The 21737-nt window shown below is 45.7% G+C and overlaps 1 protein-coding gene across 1 annotated transcript; it reads left to right on the forward strand.

The window, feature by feature from the left end:
- The first annotated feature begins 545 nt into the window (after positions 1-545).
- On the forward strand, positions 546-16362 carry SALL4 (spalt like transcription factor 4). The gene is made up of 4 exons (XM_019726109.2): positions 546-805; positions 9212-11545; positions 12349-12626; positions 14323-16362. The coding sequence occupies exons 1-4, from the start codon at positions 676-678 to the stop codon at positions 14740-14742; spliced, it is 3162 nt and encodes a 1053-aa protein (XP_019581668.2). The 5' UTR covers positions 546-675; the 3' UTR covers positions 14743-16362.
- Positions 16363-21737: the final 5375 nt, after the last annotated feature.

Raw genomic sequence — 21737 nt, forward strand, 5'->3', positions numbered from 1 at the left:
TGAATAAATCACCCTTTCCACTATTCTTCAGTCATCACGAATGTCAATATAAACACTTCAATCAAAATGAAGATGGAAGGGGACTCGGGTCACATCTCAGTTTTGTTTGTTTTTTGGTAGATGTAAATACTGAGCCAAACTATGCCACTGAGAAGACCTTCCTCTCAGGCTTGTGCGGATATCAACCTTACAAAAGTAATTTTTGGAGCACACTGCCAAATACGCTCGTTCCAAAACTTTTACGTTAAGTCCCTACTTTTTAATAAGTACACAATTCTTTTTCTTTTTCTCTCCAAGGATTCAAATAGCTGGGGCGAAGGATGGGTTTCCCCCCCCCCCCCCCGCATTTCGTCCAGATTCAGCCAATCTGAGCCCGGATGCTAATTAGTTGCGCTCCCCCGACGAACACGCCTTTGTCGCAAGTAGGGCCGGACTACAAAGCCCAGAATGCCTCGCCCCTCCCTGATCAATGAGGGCTTATTTAAATGATCTCTGAGGTCTTGGACCCAGGCCAATCAGCTGTCAGGGCTCATGATAAATCGCAATGCATTATTGATAATAATAATTACTGGGACATGCGCGTTCCGGCCGAAGGGGGGTAAATTTCCAACTCCAGGAATTTGTGGCGGAGTGGGCAAATTACCGCAGCTCTCCCGGCGCCCCGATGCTCGCACCATGTCGAGGCGCAAGCAGGCGAAGCCCCAACACATCAACTCGGAGGAGGACCAGGGCGAGCAGCAGCCGCAGCAGCCGGCCCCAGAGTTTGCAGATGCGGCCCCAGGGGCGCCCACGGCGGGGGAACCGGGTGAGTGGGGCTGGGGGCGCACAGCCGGGGCGCGCAGTTTCCGGCATGTTCGCGGGACCCTCGAAGGCGCGGGCTTCGGGGAGCTAGCGGCTTCCAGTGCAGATTCTGGAACCGAGATCTGGGGACTCAGTTGCAGAAAAGAGAGGCAGCTTCATTCCCCGTCCCCCCGCCCTTGTTAATTTTACATTTTTATCGCTTTCCCTCACTTGTGTAAGTTTCACCCCCAGGTCTCTCCCTTCTTATTGTAAAGTTGACCCCCACCCTCTCCTCTGTCCCTCTCTTTCCTGAAAGGTTCCCTTCTCCTTGTCCTCTGCCCTTCTCTTAATTGGTTCCAATCCCCTCACTGGTAATCTCCCCCCCACTTGTAACTTAGGTTCCCCTCCTCCCTCCCTGGCGCCGCTTTTAAAAGAAAGACCTCGGGGGTCCCCACCCTTTCCCTCTCACCCCTTGGGGGCTTTTCTAGGAGGTTGGAGTAGCGGCGCACCCGTGGAAGACCCCCCCCGGGGGAGGGCGATCTGTTGCTCGCGCCCCTCCCTGGCCAAGCGGGGGGAGGGGGCGCGACCTCTCCCCACCCCCAGGATCTGGGGTGCCGGCCACCCGCGCTGCGGAGAGTATTGGAGGGTCCGAAAAGGTGGGGGAGAAGAGCCCAATATTTCCCTTTTTGAAAATTTCTTTTTTGGTTATCTCTTTTTCTTCCCGGGCTACGCTGCCTGCGGATCTTCGCCCTAACCTTTCGGGGCCTGACCTCCAGCCATCTTTGATTTCCGACTTCCTAAAATAACCGCGGCAAGCCGGAGGGGTGCGGGCCCCCAGGGGTCGGGGTCGCAGACGCACTGCATCCCGCTGGGGTGCACCGGCCTGGCATTTTGCATGACTTTTCTGGGGCGCCCGGCTTTCCACAAGCGCGCCTCGGGGGCCAGAGGGGAGAAGTCGAGCCAGGGCTGGGCGATTGCGGCCAGGGCGAACTCCCTGGGCTGACCCGGCCCACGTTTCCGCAGCCAGAGTCTCCCCGGTCCTGAGGAGTTCGGGACCCCAGGTCTCTCGGCCGGGAAAACTCCCCTCCTCCTAGTCACTTAACCGAGGAGGGTTTAGGAGCGAGTCGATTTCCCACTATCTCCCCTCTGTCCTGCCCGCCAAATTGTCGCCTGATAAGTTTAGCGGAGGCATGGGGGGAGGGGGCGCTTTTAACCTCTTGGGCCTTGTTGGTCGCTTCCCTCCTCTCCCCGCCTGCTTTCTAATTTCTCAACCGTTGGCCGGAGTGTGTGCGGCCACCCCAGATACTCCAAGGCAGAACTCTGATGGGAAGACGGCCGCTGCTTTTTGACTACTGTTCTTTTTTTCGTGGAGGGTTTTAATATATTTCCCAATTTTATAATAGGTTAATGTAAATCCCTACTTCCCCCAAAATAATCTTTTTCGAGGGCAAATTAAAGAGATGATCGGCCCGATGAGGGGGAAGGCTGTGCGTTCTCGGGACGTCTGATGGTCAGGGCAGCGCACATCCGAGGTCCCAGGAGGGTGGACTCTCTTTGTGCCTGGGGGGTGGGGTGGAGGGAGCGTGGAGAGTCTTCGTCGCCTGGCCCACCTGGAACAAAAGGGTTAACCCTCCTCCTGCCCGCTTCCTCCCGAGGGGAGGGGCGAGCTCCTGGCTCTGACCCCTCCCCTGGTCCTGCTCTGACCTCCTTTCCCCTTCCCCCTTCATTTTGGGTGGGCGCACACAAGTGGGACTTTAGGTGGTATTTGGCACCTTCACGGGGAGCTTGTTACGCGAAGGTGGGGGGCTTCTTAAATTAACGCTGGCTGGAGTTTGCAGTCAGTTAACCCTAGCTGGTTAGGGTCTCAGGCCTGGCAGTGCGCTCCCTCCACTATTTGGGGGTGGAGGGGGGGTTCGCTATTGATCGCTTGGGTTGGAGCAGACTGCGGAGTTGAGCGTGGGCGCCCCCTGGAGGCCCAGCTTGGATCCGCAACCTTTGCTGAGAGGCGGGTCCCCTGGCAGGTACCGGCTCACACCTGATGGGACGGGTTGTGGAGGGGAATGGAGAACGGTGGGCTGGGCCAAGGATGGGCGTCCCTGGGGACTCCAACCAGTTGCTTTCGCGATCCCTGCTGTGCTTGGTATAATATGCCATTGGCATTCTTGGAAAGAATTCCTCGATCATAGAATGTGTTTGCAGTCCCCAGTTGCCGCCATGGGACGCAAGGTAGTTTTCCCAAGCAGTACATTTTAACGGCTGCATTTCGAATTTGAGCAGCTTGTGTTTGTATGTGTGTATATAGGTATAGATAAGTAGATAAATATGTGTAATTCTTTTTAAATTAAGGTCGGCCGGTCTAATTTTGCAAAGCCAATTTGAGACACTTGTAAAGAAAATAGTTTTTGAGGGAGGAAAATGAAGTTTGGTGACCAATTAGTAGATCAAAAAATCTGCAGGTGGTCAGGGGACTCTTAGAGGAAAATTAGCATTTTCTCCAAAGACTTTCAAATGCCCTTTGTGCTAAACTGGATTACAACCTCCAACGATTAAGGTTCCCAAGTTTCAAATAACTGCCTGGCCCAAGTTTCTTAACTGAAATGACCTACATTGGCTGTAAGGATTCTGAGAATAGGGCACTCGGGGAGCTCCCATTTTAATTGAGGGAGAGGGGAATTTGTTGATAGCGTTAGTTAATGTTTCAGGCCGACTTTTCTGTGTTTCGATCTGTTTCCCAAAGGCAGAGGGGCTAAAATTTGCCCACAGCCCCTTTTGTTCCGTTAAAAAGAAATTGCACAAGCCAAGATAGTTGGGCATTCAAGCAGAGCTCTCTGCTAGCTTCCTCACCGGTGGGGAGTTGGGGACCCATCTCGGGAGGCAGGAGATTGAGTTTGCACTTCCTCTTTTTAAATGAAGTGAGATTTTTGGTAAGATTTTAGAGTGAGATGTGCCTTCCAGTGTGGGTGTGTGTGAGTCAGCGGTGTAACCTTGAGACCCGCTTGGGTCTCTGAGCTTTCGGGTTTTGCTGGATACAGTGGAGATACAGTGTCCTGTTTAATTTCAACTATAGAAGAGGCCTCACTATGTCCCGAGAACACGGTCACTAACTTATGTTGTTCAAAATAGCATTGTTTTTGTTTTTATTTACGTATTGTCTCAAGATGGGGCTGAACTGCCAATTGAGATAATTCTGCAGTTTTCTCTGTAGCTACTGTGTGCCAGAGACCAGGCAGGGGATCTTAAGGACATTATCTGTAATTCTCATTTGTACTCATTTTAGAATAAGCTGTAGCCCGGTGGTTCCGTTGTCCTGTTGGATTGTAGCCTTCCTCTGAATCCAAGGGACTGTGTGTTGGGAGGAATTGGTTATGAGGCTGGATTTTGTCAGTTCCTTTGAGGGGGCTGGTTAAGTGATGGTCTCTCCTGCCTTTTAATTTTTTTGAGATGTGCCTTTGGAGGCTTTAGATGAAGAGGTCCCTGTGAAGCAAGTTGGAAATAAGGCAGTTTGTATTTGGTGCTGTGGCCTTTTTCCCCTTGGCGGGGGAGTCAAGAAGTTCCCTTTTTCATCACCCTTAACTTACCTGTTGTACTTTTGATTATTTTTGTAAAAGCATCTGAACAATTTTAAAAGTGTCTACATCTAGACAAGAGCTATACTTCTAGTCACCACCTTTTTTTTTTTTTTTTTTTTTTAATTAATTGAGTGTCTGTGTCAGGCTTTGTTCTGGGGGCTCTGAAGGAGGGCACAGAAGCTCCTGCCTGCTTGGAGTTTACAAATTTGCTTAAAAGATGAGATCCAGTTGAGGCACACACCTCAGCTATACAGCCTTCTTTAATTCTTTCATTCTTGTATTTTTTTATTCCCCCTTTTCAGTGGAGAATTTTGATCCTAGACTGGAAGAATTTTTTTTAGCTCCTCATTAAGTAGAAACTTAAGTATCGCTCTAATTAGCCATCAGTGTATTGAGTTAAAGTCTTGTGACTTAAGTGTTTCTTGGATTGTGGAATCCAGGTGTAAAATTAAACTGGTAAAAAGGTGCTTGCTTTCAACTGGTTCAATACTTATGGAGTTCTCAATTTCCTTTTGTTTTTTTGGTAATTACCCTTTGGGTGGGGAGAGGGTAGAAATTGTTTAATTTAGATAATCTACTCATTATGGTTCTTTGTAATGTAGGAATTGGGAGGGGGGAGATAAACTTGAGTCCTAATGCTTTTCTCAAGATAAATTTTTCTTTTTAAAGCATTTCTCATCCCCAGAATTTGATTGGCCTCTGGTAGATGAGCTTTTCTTCCTATACAATGGAAAGGGTATTTTCTATCCATTTGGCAGTGATTGAATCTAAGACCCCTGCTGGGTTTACTGCATTCTTCCAACTTATTGGATAACTAGATGCTGGCAGATAACATTCCTAAAATTCGGGGTGGGGGTGGGGTAGGAGGGTGGAAGAACTAGTTGCTGTGTCATCCCCCTGAACTTTGCTTTTTTTCCTTTTGGGAAGGGTTCACTTAAGCATACCCAGCAATTGTTCATAAGAGAGTCCTCTCTTGGGCAAATACAGTTTCAGTATTTGCCAATGGTGGTCTGGATGTAGAAGTACTTTTTACTGCACAAGCAAACAGAGCTCCTGCTGTTTTAAGACTCAAGTGGGATGTGGCTGGTATGGTTTCGAGGCTACAGAAGAGGCAAGCCTGTGTATACAGTGAAGGCAAGCTGGTATTCAGGTTGTAAATCACTCCTGGGAACTGTTAGATCCTTCTAGAGCGGGGGAGCTTAACCTTTTTTGTGCCATACACCCCTTCTCAACAGAATGTACTTAGGTGCATAAAATGAAATACATAAGAGATACCAAGAAAATAAATCGCATCGAGATACAGTTATCAAAAATGAAAAAGTTTGTGATAAAGTGACACGTGCTTTATGAACACCGGAAGATCCAGGTAACCTAGAATTTCCTGTAATGCAACAGACAGATTAACATCGAAAGAAAATCTGCTTTCTATTGATGACAAGCTCACAGGTTCTGTGAATACCACTGTGGTATGTTGCTACACTCGTAATTAAATGTTAAATTTTAGTTCAGATTAGTGACAGTAAAGAACATTTTTTCCTAATTTCATGGACCCCAGTTTATGAATGTCAGCTTTAGAACCTGCATTTTCAATGAAGGAACATTGTCCCCCAGGGGGTGGAAACTTTCTTGGGGGAAGACAAAAACATGGATGTTACCGTAGCTTGTGGCCTCCCAAAGGACCACAGTGCATGAGCAGATACACAATATATTTGTGGCATTAAAATTTCATGGTGGTAGGGGGAGAGATTAGGAAAAAATGCCTTAAAAGCCTCCATAGGAGGAATGAATTGAAAACATGTTTGAGAAACTTTGCTCTCAAAGAAACAATGATAAATTAGGCCACTAATTTTAGTGTTCTTCTTAAATAGTATTTCAGAATACAATACCTGCTCTTCTGTTCTGGTTATCAATTACTTTGAGCTACTTGTTTCTGAGCCTCAGTTTCCAAATCTTCAAATTGGGAACAAAGACTTATTTGATCATGTGGCTGCAAAGATAATGAGTTAAGGTACCACGAGTCTGAAGTGTGTTTTGTTATTTGGAGGAGGTTGGTAGTTTTGCTTTGGACCCTTACAAAGTGGAATGGGCATTTTTACATGAGCTTTACTGGAGATTTCCAGAAGTAGAATGGCTAAGACAGACGGTGTAAACATGCTAATTAAAAAGAAACCATAGTACAAAAGTGTACACAGTTTAAAGTTTCTCTTCCACCCCAACCCCCAGGCGCATGCTCCAATAGCTAGAGACTAGTCACAGTTTTTTATTTCAGAAGTTTCCCATGTACATAGTTACATTTTATCTGCAACATAAACGGGAGCACATTATATATACATCCTGTTCTCTCCCCTTTTTTCCCTCCTCTTGAAACAAACCGTGGGCAATTGTCTTACGGAGCAGCACAAAATGTAAATCTACTTTATTTTTGTAGGCTACAAGTGATCATCTTTTTCGTTCCTTTTTTTTTTTTTTAACTTTTATTTATTTTAAGTGTTTTTCCAGGACCCGCCAGCTCCAAGTCAAGTAGGTGTTTCAATCTAGTTGTGGAGGGCACAGCTCACTGGCCCATGTGGGGATGGAACCGGCAACCTTGTTGTTAAGAGCACCACTGCTGTAACCAACTGAGCTAACCGGCCCCTGCCCATAATCTTTTTTCTATACCCTAATTTACGCCATTACCCTAATTCACGCCATCGGAACCTTAATGATAAAACAGAGTGTATCCATTTTTAGTTTTGCTGTTAATATGAGAAATGTATCCTTGTATTACAGAAAGTAAATTTCTAACAAGGGAATTGCTGGGTCAAAGGAGAACGGCACCAAGAGGATGTTGCCAGCTTGTCCTCTGGAGAAGTTGTATCTATTTATATGCACCTACTAATACCTGTGTTTCTCTCCCAAGACCAACTTTTTAAAAAGTTCAACTTTTTAAAGTTCTTGACACATAACTGCCTGAATTGCTTTTCCAGAAAGATTTTATGCCACTTAACACCCCCACCAGCGCAGCATTTCAAGTCTTGGGAAAGTGTACCCATAGATGGCTATCTATGAGTTCTGGGAATTGATGAATATTATTATCTTGATTCTTGAAAATAGCGACGGTTGCTGAGCTCCACCTGGAAGTACAGGGCTGCCTCACGTCCTAACTTAAAGTGACTTCTGGGCCTCCCAAAAAGGTGGTAAAGGGTGTTCTAGTCCCCCCCCCCCCCCCAACCTGATTCCCCAGTCTTTCTTGTCCTGCGCTGGGGTTTCTGTGAGAGGAAAGATAGTTGCAGTCTCAACAGAAGAAACATAATAGGAAGTGTAAGAACAAAGGAAGAATTCAAACGGAGGTGCTGGGCGCTACATGCCTGGGTTTTAATAAATGTAGAATGTATATATGGGCAGTTAGAGGTGCCCAGTCAGAATACAGGAGGCTTACCTATTTGCCACGGGATTTCTAGCCCCAGCCTTGCGCACAGTAGGAGGTGAGAAATAGTTCAATGAATTAGTCATTCAATGACTGTTTTGTTCTCAGTAGCCCTAATGGTAGTTGCCCAGCTATGTAACCTTTAGAAATAGAAGAGGTGGAAAAACTGAGGTTCACTGAATACTAAGAGTTTCTACACCTTTCCGAGATCCTAGGATGGGTGCCAGGTACACGGTAGGCATGCAAGCGCTTAGCCCAGACAGCTGCCATACGAGGTCGTCACGGTTATGCACGTGGAACAGGAATTCGGAGGCTTAAGCCCACCACGTGAAATCGGTTACTGACAGGTGCACAGTGGATTGGCCCTAACTGGTTTTCTTGACCCTGGCAGGCCAGACCTTTGCAAAAATGCCCTATTTATTACCCGATCTGAAACTGGTAAAGATTAAAGTCAACTTACTAAGGCCAAGCTGTGTAAATGTGAAAGAACCACTTTAGAAATAGAAGAGGTGGAAAGATCAAATCTGCTGATCTTCTCAAGAGAAAGACATTTTGTTTCAAGGTCAACCCCTCCTCAAACTCTCCCTGGACTTTTCAGTAAAAAAAAACCCATGGTTTTAGGAAGTGGAATCACCCAAGAAGAAATAGGGCAAAATATGTTAATTTGCTTTAAAAAGTAGTAATTTATTTGAGGGATGTGGATCCTTCCTGCCCCCCCACCCCCATTTGTACGTTTCAAACAGGTTCTGTTTTAAACAAAAACGGTTACATTTAAGAGCTATTCTACAGCCTGTTTCACCTAACTTCTGTTCACGTCAGGGCATACAGAAATTCTCCATAGTTTTGCACTGTGGGTGAACCAAGACTTAACTTTTTGCTGCTGTACATGTTTCTGTAAAAATTCCCCTTTGGCTGGCTTAAAAACAATAGAAATTGATCCTCTCGCTGTTTTTGAAGGCCAGTAGTACGGAGTCACGGTGTCACCAGGATTGGTTCCTTCTGCAGGTTCTGAGGGAGAATCGGTTCCCTGCCTTCTTCCTGCCTTGTTGGTTCCTACCTTCCTTACACCAGCAATCCTTAGTTTAGAGCCACGTTACTCCTTCCCATGGCCTCATTCTCTGTCTCAAATCTCCCTTTCGTTTTAAGGACAGCAGGCATTGGGTTTGGGTCCCACCCTAGTTATATTTGTAAAGGTCCTGTTCCAGATAAGGTCCCTGCACAGGTACTGGGGTTAGTACGTAGCCATATTTTTTTTGGGGGGGGGAATATTAGTTGACCCACACTACACAAGTGGCTAGTCCATCCAGACCCTTTGGATGCCTAGTTCCCTTACACATCTTCATTCTGCCTGCTGCACACTGACCCCCAAGACTGTGAGTAGTCGTGGTTCTTCCTGAGACATTGCCCCTCCAACCTTTTTTGGGCAGAGTGCTTAGCTTTTGCTTTCTTGTCACAGGTGCTCCAATGAACCACCCAGGCACTGGTGATGACGTGAATGGGGACCGAGCGATGGTAAAGAGGCCTCGTCGGGAGGAGACTCACGTCTGCGAGAAATGCTGTGCGGAGTTCTTCAGCTTCTCTGAGTTCTTAGAACACAAGAAAAATTGCACTAAAAATCCACCCGTCCTCATCATGAACGACAGTGAGGGGCCGGTGCCTTCCGATGACTTCTCCGGGGCTGTGCTGAGCCACCAGCCACATAGTCCAAGCAGTAAGGACAGTCACAGGGAGGAGGCCGGCAGCTCAGGGGACATGAAGGAGAAGCCAGGGGCGGAGTCTGTTCTGTACTTGAAGACGGAGACGGCCCTGCCGCCCACACCCCAGGACTTAAGCTATTTACCCAAAGGCAAAATGGCCACTACTAATGTCACTCTCCAAGCACTACGGGGCACCAAGGTGGCAGTGAATCAGCGGAGTGCGGACGCGTTGCCCGCCCCCTTGCCTGGTGCCAACAGCATCCCGTGGGTCCTGGAACAGATCCTGTGTCTGCAGCAGCAGCAGCTACAGCAGATCCAGCTCACCGAGCAGATTCGAATTCAGGTGAACATGTGGGCCTCCCACGCCCTCCACTCCGGCGTGGCGGGAGCTGACACCCTGAAGACATTAGGCAGCCACATGTCCCAGCAGGTTTCTGCGGCCGTGGCTTTGCTCAGCCAGAAAGCTGCTGGGAGCCAAGGGCTGTCTCTGGATGCCTTGAAACAAGCCAAGCTACCTCATGCAAACATCCCTCCCGCCACCAGCTCTGTGTCCCCAGGGCTGGTGTCCTTCGCTCTGAGGCCCGATGGGTCCAGGGGGCTTCCCACCCGCCTCCCAGGTGCTCTGCTACCTCAGGCCCCGGGCTCCGTGCTTTTCCAGAGCCCTTTCTCCACGGTGGCGATAGACCCATCCAAGAAAGGGAAAGGGAAGCCACCCAACGTCTCCCCGGTGGATGTGAAACCCAAAGACGAGGCCGCCCTCTACAGGCACAAGTGTAAGTACTGTAGCAAGGTTTTTGGGACTGATAGCTCCTTGCAGATCCACCTGCGCTCCCACACTGGAGAGAGACCCTTCGTGTGCTCTGTCTGTGGCCACCGGTTCACCACCAAGGGCAACCTCAAGGTGCACTTTCATCGACATCCCCAGGTGAAGGCAAACCCCCAGCTGTTTGCCGAGTTCCACGACAAAATGGCGGCAGGCAATGGCATTCCCTATGCACTCTCTGTACCTGTCCCCATAGATGAAGCGAGTCTCTCGTTAGACAGCAAACCTGTCCTGGTAACAGGGACCCCCCACGTAGGGCTACCTCAGAATCTCTCTTCAGGGACTAACCCCAAGGAACTCATGGGTGGCCCATTGCCCACCGACCTGCAGCCCGGGCCTTCTCCAGAAAGTGAGGATGGATCCATACTCTCTGGGGTGGGGCCAAACCATAATTCCCCAAGGGTTGGTGGCTTCCAAGGGAGAGGGACACCCGAGCCAGGGTCAGAGACCCTGAAGTTGCAGCAGTTGGTGGAGAACATTGACAAGGCCACCACCGACCCCAACGAATGTCTCATTTGCCATCGTGTCTTAAGCTGCCAGAGCTCCCTCAAAATGCATTACCGTACCCACACTGGGGAGAGGCCATTCCGGTGTAAGATCTGTGACCGAGCCTTCTCCACCAAAGGCAACCTGAAGACCCATTTCGGGGTTCACCGAACCAACACATCCATAAAGACGCAGCACTCGTGCCCCATCTGCCAGAAGAAGTTCACCAATGCGGTCATGTTGCAGCAGCATATTCGGATGCATATGGGGGGTCAGATTCCTAACACCCCCCTGCCCGATAATCCCTGTGACTTTACGGGTCCCGAGCCAGTGATGGTCGGTGAGAGTGGCAGCACAAGTGCCATTTGTCACGACGATGTCATCGAAAGCATTGATGTGGATGAAGTTGGTTCCCAGGATGCCCCCAGCAGCTCCTTGAAGGTCCCCATGCCTGTTTCCAGCGTCCACTCAGCATCACCCACTCTAGGGTTTGCCATGATGGCTCCTCTAGACGCCCCGGGGAAGGTGGGCCCTGCTCCTCTTGTCCTGCAGAGGCAGACCAGCAGAGAAAATGGTTCGGTGGAGAGTGATGGCTTGACCAACGACTCATCGTCCTCAGTGATGGGAGACCAGGAGTATCAGAGCCGAAGTCCAGACGTCCTGGAGACCACGTCCTTCCAGGCACTCTCCCCGGCCAATAGCCAAGCAGAAAGTATCAAGTCCAGGTCTCCTGATGGTGGCGGCAAAGCAGACGGCTCGGAGAACAGCCGCACTGAGATGGAAGGTGATAGAGCTTTGGATTTAACTTATGTCCATTTTGGGCACGAGGTCGTCCGAAAGGAACCTGGGTTGAACTTGACAAACGGAGAGTATGATATATGTGAAGCAGCTCCTCTGTAGGGCATTTAGCCTTTCTGTACTTCTGGGTAGAGGGGAATAACAACTTCCTCTATCCTAGTAGTGACATGCCTTTATTTATGACAGTAATGCATACTGGCTATGGACAGCGTACTTTTTTATTGATTTTTGTGTGTGAGCCCTATGGGGACATGTGGGTAATCTTAAGAATAGAATTTTGAGCAAGTGGGCACTGGTTTTTAGCCATTGAGATAAACCAAACTTGCTTGATTCTGAGGTCCCGTTCCCTAATGCAAGGTAAACAAATGAATAACTCTTGAGGGGTAAAAAAGAATCTAACCCACTTGAAATGCACATATAAACTGGGGTGCCTGTTGATGTCATTAGTGGTAAAATGGAACAGCCGCATCGTAGAATCTGAGGATGGCGCCTGGGCATGACTTTAAAAGTAACTATGTAGGAACTTGAACTTGGATGCATGTGTTTATGTGTTGCCCATACCTTACACCCAAGTGGTCATTTTCCCTAAGTGTTTATTCCCTAAGTGTCATTATTCTCTCCTCAGGTAAACAAGTCAAAAGGAAAGCTGCTTGTGGTGTAAATTTCCTTGAAAGCCTTTTCCAGGCTCTCAAACAGTGGGCACTTGTTTTCAAGGCTGGTTTTTTTCTTTTGGTTTGAAGAGTGAATGAGTGGGATGATAAAGGTTCAGGATTCTTTTCTCTGTCCTAGGTCGGAGCAGCCTACCATCAGTATTTGTCCGCGCCCAACCAACCTATGTCAAAGTTGAAGTTCCCGGTGCGTTTGGACCTGCCACCATGTCCCCAGGCATGACACCTTTGTTAGCGGCCCAGCCACGCCGACAGGCCAAGCAACATGGCTGCACGCGGTGCGGGAAGAACTTCTCATCCGCGAGCGCGCTTCAGATTCATGAGCGGACTCACACCGGCGAGAAGCCTTTCGTGTGTAACATATGCGGGCGAGCTTTCACCACCAAAGGCAACTTGAAGGTGAGTTGCTTCAGGGTGTCAGCAGGGATGGGGGCTAGGTGTTGAGCGGCATCTCGGGGTCAAGAGATGCAAGGAGCTATCATTCATCATGAAGCCTCCGTTAAGAGCGAATGGGATATTCTCTCAAAACTGGCTCCTGCCGTATTCTTTTGTAGCAGTGTATTTTCTCACATCACAACATCCCTAAAATTGGCATGCTTCTTGCGGGCGGTGTCTGTAATTGTTTTTTGCCCCCCTAATCTTAGTGGCACATAAAATGATGATGTATTTTACAAGTGATGCCATCTAGGAACAGGAGCCATGCTCTCTTCTGGTCCTGTCTCTTAGTATAAAGTTTGGCTTGGGTCATTGTCCCTCCAATTGGGCAGACCATAGTACCCTTCAATCATCGTTTAGCTAGGTGTAGGAAATCCAGTCTGGAAACAGATGGTATTGGTGATGTGTTGTAATGTAGTTATCAATAAATCATTTGTGGATTTTATAGCGGCCAGGCTTGCTGGCCACTCTGTACTGTATGTTGGTTTTGCTTTCCTAGCCAGCTCGGTTGAAATAAATACCACGAGTTAAACATACCATGTAGTACAGTACCACTGGAGTTAAAAAGGAAAAGGTCTTCAGGTTATCAGCCTTGCTTTTAAAACCGAGCAGCTGGGTCCTTCCTGAGAATGGCCTATTGTTTGATAAATTGGTTCCACTAAGATTTCATGGGGGGGAGAGGAAGAGGAGACCCTCCCTTGTAAGGACTGAAAGGGGCCTGCGTAAGAGCGGAGGATGGGAATTGGTTTTCATCTGGGCCCTGCCTCCTGTGTGTGCCAGGTGTGTTCCTCTAGGGACACCTCGCTCCGTCTCCAGTGAGTAGAACACTTACTTGTTGAATTCTTGGTAGTCAGAATCAAGGTTGAAACTTCATCTTAAAGTTGACCTAAAAGACTGTAGTCATGTAAATTCAAAGTACTTCTTATGACAAAAAACAACCTATATTCTTTTTAGTCTAGTTGCCAAAACTGCCAGAGGAGGAACATGAAGTAACTTCATCTCTAATACCGACTTCCAGAAATAAAGCTTAAATTAGTTCACAGACCCTGGGATCAACCCAGGAAAGGTCTGGAGCTGCTCTTGCTGTCCACGTGGTGCCCCGGGCCTCGGTTCCCCAGGCATGGGGGTCATGGTAATGACGACTTCCGGTTGTCCTGGAGAGTAAATGAGTTACGTAGTAAAGTGTTTCAAAATTATGCCCGGAACATCTTAATAGCTTGTTATAATGATTTAAGAGGAAGTCACTTCTGAGCCCGATGAGATAATAACTATTAAACTTCTAAGGATGTCAGTGAAGATGAAATGAGAAGGCCTGAGAAACCCAGTACCTACCACATTCTTCAACTCTTTTTGAAGAAGCTGAAAGGGATTTGAAAAGTCAAAAGCCAGACTGGAAAAAATAATTGCAGAAAGGAGGCCAGGGGCTGAAGAAGCAGTAGGTAGTAAGATCATCTGATTTTTTTTTTTTTTTTCCTCCCCCAAGAGACCAGATACTTGGATTTTTTTTTTTTTTTAAACATATGGAGTCTCATTTTTAAATATAAACTATGTTAAAATACTGTCTGGGTAGAACCAAACCCATATGCAGGCTGACTGTGGCTTGCCAACACACAGTCAAATCTCTGTTTGGGTGGAAACCTTTCTGTCCCTCTTCCCATAGGTCCATTATATGACGCATGGGGCCAACAATAGCTCTGCACGCCGAGGGAGGAAGCTGGCCATCGAGAACACCATGGCTCTGTTAGGAACAGATGGAAAGAGGGTCCCCGAGATGTTTCCCAAGGAAATCATGGCCCCTTCAGTGAATGTGGACCCTGCCGTGTGGAACCAGTACACCACCATGCTCAACGGTGGCCTGGCCATGAAGACCAACGAGATATCAGTCATCCAGAGCGGAGGCATTCCTACTCTCCCAGTGTCGCTGGGGGCCAGCTCCGTTGTGAATAACACCACTGTCTCCAAGATGGATGGCTCCCAGTCCGCTCTCAGTGCCGATGTGGAAAAACCAGGGGCTGCCGACAGCGTTCCCAAACACCAGTTTCCTCACTTCCTGGAAGAAAACAAGATTGCGGTCAGCTAAGCTAAAAGAGAGAGAGCCCATGCGGATGGAGAAATGCAGTGACCTCTCTAGAACTGGACCTTTTTCTGTTTGTTTTTAAAGAACCCATCTCCTCCTGTTTGGTTTTTTGTTGTTGTTGTTGTTGTTTTTAACTGATGTGCAAATGATGTTTACAGTTGTGACCACAACCTCAGGCAAAGTCCTACAATCACGATGTTGCTATGCTGCTTTGCAAAAAAACAAAAACGAAAGAACAAACAAAAAATTCATACTAAAACATACAGACTAATATTTTTTTTTTTTTTTAAATTTTGGAAAGAAGCGGGTCTTGCAAAGTAGCTTTGTTACTTGCGACAAACTAGACATAAAACTTTTGTACATGCTGGAGTAACTATTTCCAAAGACTTAACCTATTTCAAGTTGGAACTTATTGACCCACAATGGAAAAGACAGCTGCTTAGCCTTGTGGGGGATTGGGTAGTGTACACTGCCCTGGTGATTGTGGGTAAATGGACAAGGTCTGTTGTCTTTAGGGGCCTGCTTTGTGTGCCCCCAAACCCTGCACCCATCTTTTATTTTTCTTTTTTTGAATGTACTTTTTCCCCCAAAAAAAACTAAGGTTGTAGAATGACAGTTCCTTCAACCTTGGAACCTTAAATAGGATGCCCTCAGATGGACTGATTTTAGTCCTTAGGGAGTCAATGTGTGTTGCTGCTTATTTAAATACAGTTCAGGTGGAGCCCTCAGTGCCAATATACTCCCTATGCTTTCCAGATGCCACCTTCTTCCTGACTGCCAGGAGAGGTGGACACCTGAGCAGGGAACCTCAGGTGACTTAATTTAGTTTGCCAGTGCCTACTCGATTGAAGAACTGGGTTTTCATTCTTAAAGAAACTCACGGAAGGGCATGTTTCTTATTATAGGTTCACATACTAAATTTTAAAAAAATTTCCTTCATGTGACTTATGCCAAGTAACTATGAAGATTTTTTCCCCCCGAGTATTGCATGAAGGCTACAAAGTTGGAACAGGCACGTCCTGGGTATGAAAGCTTTAATTTATCTACCTCATTTTTTTTTTATTTTTGTAGCCTTAGTTTCTCTTTTCCTATTTGATAACCCTGAAGTGTTCCCAGGCCCCGTCTTAAACCTAAGAGTTGATGTATTGGTGGGAGCAGCTGGATCTTCAAGATGTTTATGTGATTTTTTTTTTTTAAATCCCCTTTTTGTATATGTAATATTAAGCAAACGATGAAACGTTGCTTTAACGGTTTAACGAGGAAGGAGAAGGAAAGACCACTCCTCTCTGGGTGGAGAAGTCTTTCCCCCTCAGTGTGGAAATGTAGATCAAGACTTATCAAAAGTTTGTCTCTGAATTAATTATTGCACCTGACTTTAGGTTCCCCAGATTTTTTTTTTTTTTTTTTGCCAAGTTGTGCCTTTCCTTCTGGAATTGTAAGGTGAACACAATAATAGTACCTGTTTACACTGTGAAGTGGATATTGTTACAGAGAACACACCGGAGGCTTTCTCACTGTTACGGTAATAACGCCTTGTGAATGTATGATCTATGGAAAGAATCCTGTAGTTTTACCTGCTGATGCTGACTGTTGGAGAATAAATTTTGGATATTTTTTCCCCCACCCGGCGTGTATGCATGTTTTTCTGGTAGTTTCTGCTCTAAATTTGAATCCTACTTGGTGCCTCATGCAACTCCCCGCAGCTCCGCTCCCAGGTCCTAGAATGAAGATGCACATCTGGTTACATCCATGCTTGACCCATGTTTCAAGCACGCAAACAGCTACTTGCCGCTTGGAATCTTTCCTGTTCAACACATAAAAGTTTTGTTCGAGTAATCTCATTCTAGAAAACTTGTGCGTGTGTTTGCTTCGGACCCTAGAGGATTTATGCCCTAACTATCTTACATCTCAGCCCATCCTGACTTGACACACGCCACTCAGCAGAGAGACACAGTTTTTTAACCATCTCATACTTATGGGTTGCTTAGAAGGGAAAGGGCTGAGAGGCACATAGGAGGTGGCATTTGATTGCAAGGGAAGATTCTTAGAAATAGTAGTGGGGAAAGTGCTACTGGGGAAAGACAAGCAGAAGACCAGGTTCATGTCTGGACCCTCTTGCCCACGGTTCTGTTTGCCTTTGTGAACCCGATAGCAAAACCAGCATCAGGCCCCAGGACAACCTGCATGGATGGAGGCTCCATAGCGTCCTGGAGTGTATTCTTTGACCTCCAGGGAAGGGCTGGAAGTTGTGTTTGATGCCCTTTGACTGGTTGTGAGCTCTGCATGTCAGTTGCCTTTGCAAATGGAAGTCGTCATCCCTACCCCCACACCCCCGAAGATCTGTCTGTCCTTTGGCCTCGACTCATCTAAATTTAGGGTGAAGCAGCCACTCCACTGACTAACCCAATCCTTTAGATAAGTGAAATGGAAGTACCTAATTGAATATGCCCTGGTCCCAAGTGTCTATAGTTTTCACCTTTCTCCGTCTTGATTACTAATTCACAGTTAAGTTTTATGTCTACATTCGAATGTATGAAAGTTATTTTACTTAAAATTATGTTTCCCCCTCTCCAACATACATTAGACATCTTTGCAAGGTAAAACGCGTTTTCTGGCTAATCCTTTTTAAGTATCTGCAATACTACAAGGATGTTTACTTAGCTATTGCTACAGTATTCCTGTTTCCCTCAAACTGTTAGTAATTTTGATCATCTTTGTGGCATAGTTTCTCTTGCACTTGAACTAAGGTGACGTTCCTACTTGAGGGATTGCTAGGACAAAGATGATGAATGTTCCTATGTGTGTTTGTACGTGTGTCCACAAGTGTGTCTTCTCAGCCCTAATCTTGGAAGCCCATTCTGGAAGAGTAGGTTGTGATGTGAGCACACCCTCACCACAGTGCAGCATCTGAGCTGATGGAGCCCAGAAGTTCAGCAATACAGCTGCTCCAGAACTTACCCTTTTAACATAAGACCTGCCTGCCTTCCTGCGTCTTCCTCTGTGCATTCCGTGTATTCAGAACTCTGCTCTGATCGGTGATGATTTAAGGGAATCTCAACGTCTGGACTTGAGAATAAACAGCCAGTTATATGTCAGTTATGTCTCAGTACAACTGGAGGGGATGAAGAATAATCTTCCACCTTTACCCGTTGGCCCTCTGCCTTCACTCGGCACCCCCAGAACTTGTTTAAAAATAAGTGTTCTGGGAAAGAAATTGTTTGCATGGTGTAGAAGCATTTGGATACAGGGCCCCCTCCAGGCGGAAAAGTTGCACCCTGGGTGGGCACAACTTAACCCTAAGCCATTGCAAGTGGGATTGGCATATGGGGAGGGCTGTTCGTTCAGTTATGTCTGACAGTGCCAGGTTCTCTCAGGTGACGGTGTAACTAAACCACAACAACAAGGAAAGTACTGAAGTAGCTGCACGTTAGCAGGAAGCTTTTCAATAGTTTCAAAGGCAACTCCGACAGCAAACATGACCTGTTAACAACTCAGCAGATGGCTTGAGCCCAGACAGGAAAGTTAACGCGTGTCAGCATCTAGAGCAGGGGTGTCCAAACTTTTTTCAACGTTTTTTACCAAGGGCCATATGCGGTAAAATACACAAACAGCTGGGCCACCCACTCGAGGTGAAGTACCTATTGCCTCACCTGGTTTATTTAAGTAAACTAAATATATTTTTGGAATTTGCTGCGGGCCAATTAACAATGGATTGCAGACCGCAGTTGGCCTGCGGGCCGCAGTTTGGACACCCCTGTTATAGAGGAAGTCCAGAAACAAGAAATTAATAAGGAGATGATACAGGAACATTTCACATCGGTAAAGGATGGGGTCATGATGAGATAACTGGTCCTTTATTTGGGAAAGAAGTCCCAGGTCAGCACTTTGGCTGGATGCCCTAGGGCAAGATGATTTAAGGAACTTCAGATCACTTCATCTGCAAAACGCATGTTGGATTCATAGCATTATGGTGCGATTAGTTAAGAGCATGAAAACACAATCTGGGGCATAGGAAGCATTCAAATAGGGTAGCCATCACTTTGGCTCAGAAAACCAACACTGTCCTGCATGGTTAGGCAGAATTGGTCCCAACTCTGGGTCAGGTGGATTCTCTAGGTTCAATCCATGGAGACCAATGGAGGACGTCACCTGGGTCGAGAGGCTCCCAGTGGTGGGCAGTTCCTTTATCTTGAAGATAACAGTTCATTTTTCTTTGCAGCCCATAAACTAGGGGAGCATGCAGGCAATAGCATATTTCATCATTCCCTGATCAATTGCTTTAAAATTATAAAACTACAAAAAAATTAAAAGCTAGGCTAGTAGGGGTAATTTTTATGTGTCTTCAAATAAGTTAACATAAGCAGCAGAGAATTTCAGCAGGGGCTCCCATGTTTCATTGATTCCTTCAGGTACATTTTTTCCACCACTGCCTCGGACAAACACCCCAGGACATTCAGGTGCAGGTGGGCAGAAGTTACAAAATAAGAGAACCCTGCTGGTTCTAGTCCCTTGGGTGTTGGGGAAGCCCATTTGGGGCCCATCAAAAAGCTGTATTTGGCTGAACCCGTGATTAAGGTCAGAAACATTACAGCAGCTAATTCACACCTTTTCTTACTTCTTCTTGGCATCACTTATTTTTATGGATTCTGCACCCACTACATATTCATTTAAAAGGGGCATTTTTTCCAGTGGAGAAAGGACGTTTCTTACAGAGTAATTATCCTTGGTCCTATCATAAATTCCCCTAGTTCTGTTCTCTTGTTTCCAAACAAAGTAATCAAGCACTTAGGAATGCCTATGTCTTTTTTTTGTTTTTTACTATTATTACTTATACATAACAATATACCTCTGGCCACCTATTTTATTTTCTTAAGTTGCAGGCAGTACATTACTCATGAATGGCAGAGACTGTGTCCATTATTTAGCTTTCCAAAGTATCCAAAAGTGAAGGAAGCTTGAACTGAGGGCAAAGGAGTAAGTATAAATTTAAAAGTGAATTACCTAAGAAAAGCTGGGATATGTTTGAATATAAAATTAAAGTACATTTTACCGTAAACTCACTGTTCAAGTGGCATGAACCCAAATAGGAATTATGATTAGGTAGAATTTGTATTTCTTTTTAAGCTGAGGTATATTTGACATATAAGTCACTAGTTTTAGGGGTACAACATAATGATTTGGAATTTGTATACATGGTGAAATAATCGCAATGCGTATGAATGCCCATTTCTGTTCAAAGAAAATGGGTTGGCTTTGAAAGCTGTCAAAGTCCTAAAAAGCCCAAAGAAGCAATTACTTTTGGTCAAGTATGGCTGTTGTCTAGGGATTTATGTTCTTGGTACCCATGAAAATTCAGACTTTTGCCTGAAAAGAAACAACAACAGAAAGCCCATCCCTTTGCTGTAACCATTTCCAACTATTTCTAAATACAAAAAAAAAAAAAAAAAAAAGCATTAGTTAAACTAGGCTAACATGAGACCAGGAAGTAAATTTACCTCTTAAAAGTGGGCTTCACAATTGAGATGATAAGACCTTGCCAACGTGTTCAAAGAAAGCTTCAAACTCTATTTAAAAGTCCAAAGGATGTTTGGAAGTGACCCTGGGAGAAGAACAACTTCCCAAATAACTTGCATTTCTTCCCTTCTGTTTTCCCTATCATTTCCACCCTCCAATCTTTTGTAAACTTATTGTAAGCAAAGAAAAAGTAAATGGAAAGGAATCTTAGTGCTCTAGGCAGGAAGCAAAGGATGGGAAGGTTTATTTTATCCTGATGGGATAACTAGGGGGGGTCTTTAAAAGCAGTGAAGCAAATGACCTTCTGTATCAGGTGGGAAGCTATAGGTACACATGGTATTGAAGAAGCTTTTCTTTCCCCTTCTATTTACTTCATTTGTTTTTGTTTTTCCCAATGCTTGCTTACTACTCTGATGGCTTTCAGGCCATCCTGATGGGAGAAATTATTTTCGTTGACCTCCCTAAAGGTCCTGAGTAAATTGTCCTTCCAGAGACCCACTCTGCCTTCATCCCGTCACTGCCCCTGCTGGGCTCCTCTCCTGGACCCTGCTGCTGATTCTAACTCACTCAAGCATCTGGATCTCTCTCAGGATGAGATAAAAGCCTGTAAGTGCCTCTCTTCCAGGGGGACTGCCTTGCTGGTAAGTAGTCTTTTAAAAAGTGTCTGCTCCAACCATTATAAAAGCGCACTGAAGAAAATTTGGAAAATGCAAAGTCAATAAAAATTACCCCTCTCTTTTTATAAGAAAATGTTATTGCTTTTGGAGATTAAGAGGGGGCTCTCTGGTCTTTAAAAAATGTATTTATTTAAAGAAAAACATTGTAAAAGTGATACATGTTCCCTAGAGAAGAAGTAGAAAATACCAGGGGTGCCCAAAAAAATGTATACAAGTGGACACTTTGGTCAGTATTGTTCAAGCAGTAGTTGGCCGTAATCAGAAGTGTCTGGACGCTGATGGGAGCTACTCTGAGCACCTCTTGTAACTGCAGAAGTCAAACATGACTTGTATTCATCTTTTGTTATCAGTATGTATTGAATATTACAATTTTAATACAGTTTTCCTTTCTTCAAATGTGTATACATTTTTTTTGGCACCCTCTGTGTAGACAAAACAAAAGGGAAATTTCAAGATTCAGCTGGATGTACCACACTAACGCAAAATATTAATAATAAAGGAAACTGCTGAATTTGGGGTGAGGGGTGGATATGGGGCGGATACATAGAGCACTTTACTATTTGCTCAAGTTTTCTGTAAGTGAATAAATAAAAACATAATAAAATTATTAAATTATATTTAATAAACCTACCTAGAATCTTTTTGTCCAGCGACATCTGATAATACTATGGTGTTCATTCTTTAATTCAGGTAACATCATATTCTTAGTGGTAGGAGGAGGAATTGCAATGGCTAACGTTTGATGAGTATTTACCATGCAACATTCATTCTACTAAGCGCTTTCTGTGTTCCCATTACTGCACTGAA

Source organism: Rhinolophus sinicus, linkage group LG13 (assembly GCF_036562045.2).
Source record: "Rhinolophus sinicus isolate RSC01 linkage group LG13, ASM3656204v1, whole genome shotgun sequence".
NCBI classification, from domain to species: Eukaryota; Metazoa; Chordata; class Mammalia; order Chiroptera; family Rhinolophidae; genus Rhinolophus; species Rhinolophus sinicus.

Bases quoted from the DNA above. Each gene is read 5' to 3' on its own strand.
- SALL4 (XM_019726109.2), top strand. From the start codon at position 676: ATGTCGAGGCGCAAGCAGGCGAAGCCCCAACACATCAACTCGGAGGAG. The intron at 806-9,211 runs GTGAGTGGGGCT...TTCTTGTCACAG, and splicing joins GCCCACGGCGGGGGAACCGG to GTGCTCCAATGAACCACCCA. The intron at 12,627-14,322 runs GTGAGTTGCTTC...CTCTTCCCATAG, and splicing joins CCACCAAAGGCAACTTGAAG to GTCCATTATATGACGCATGG.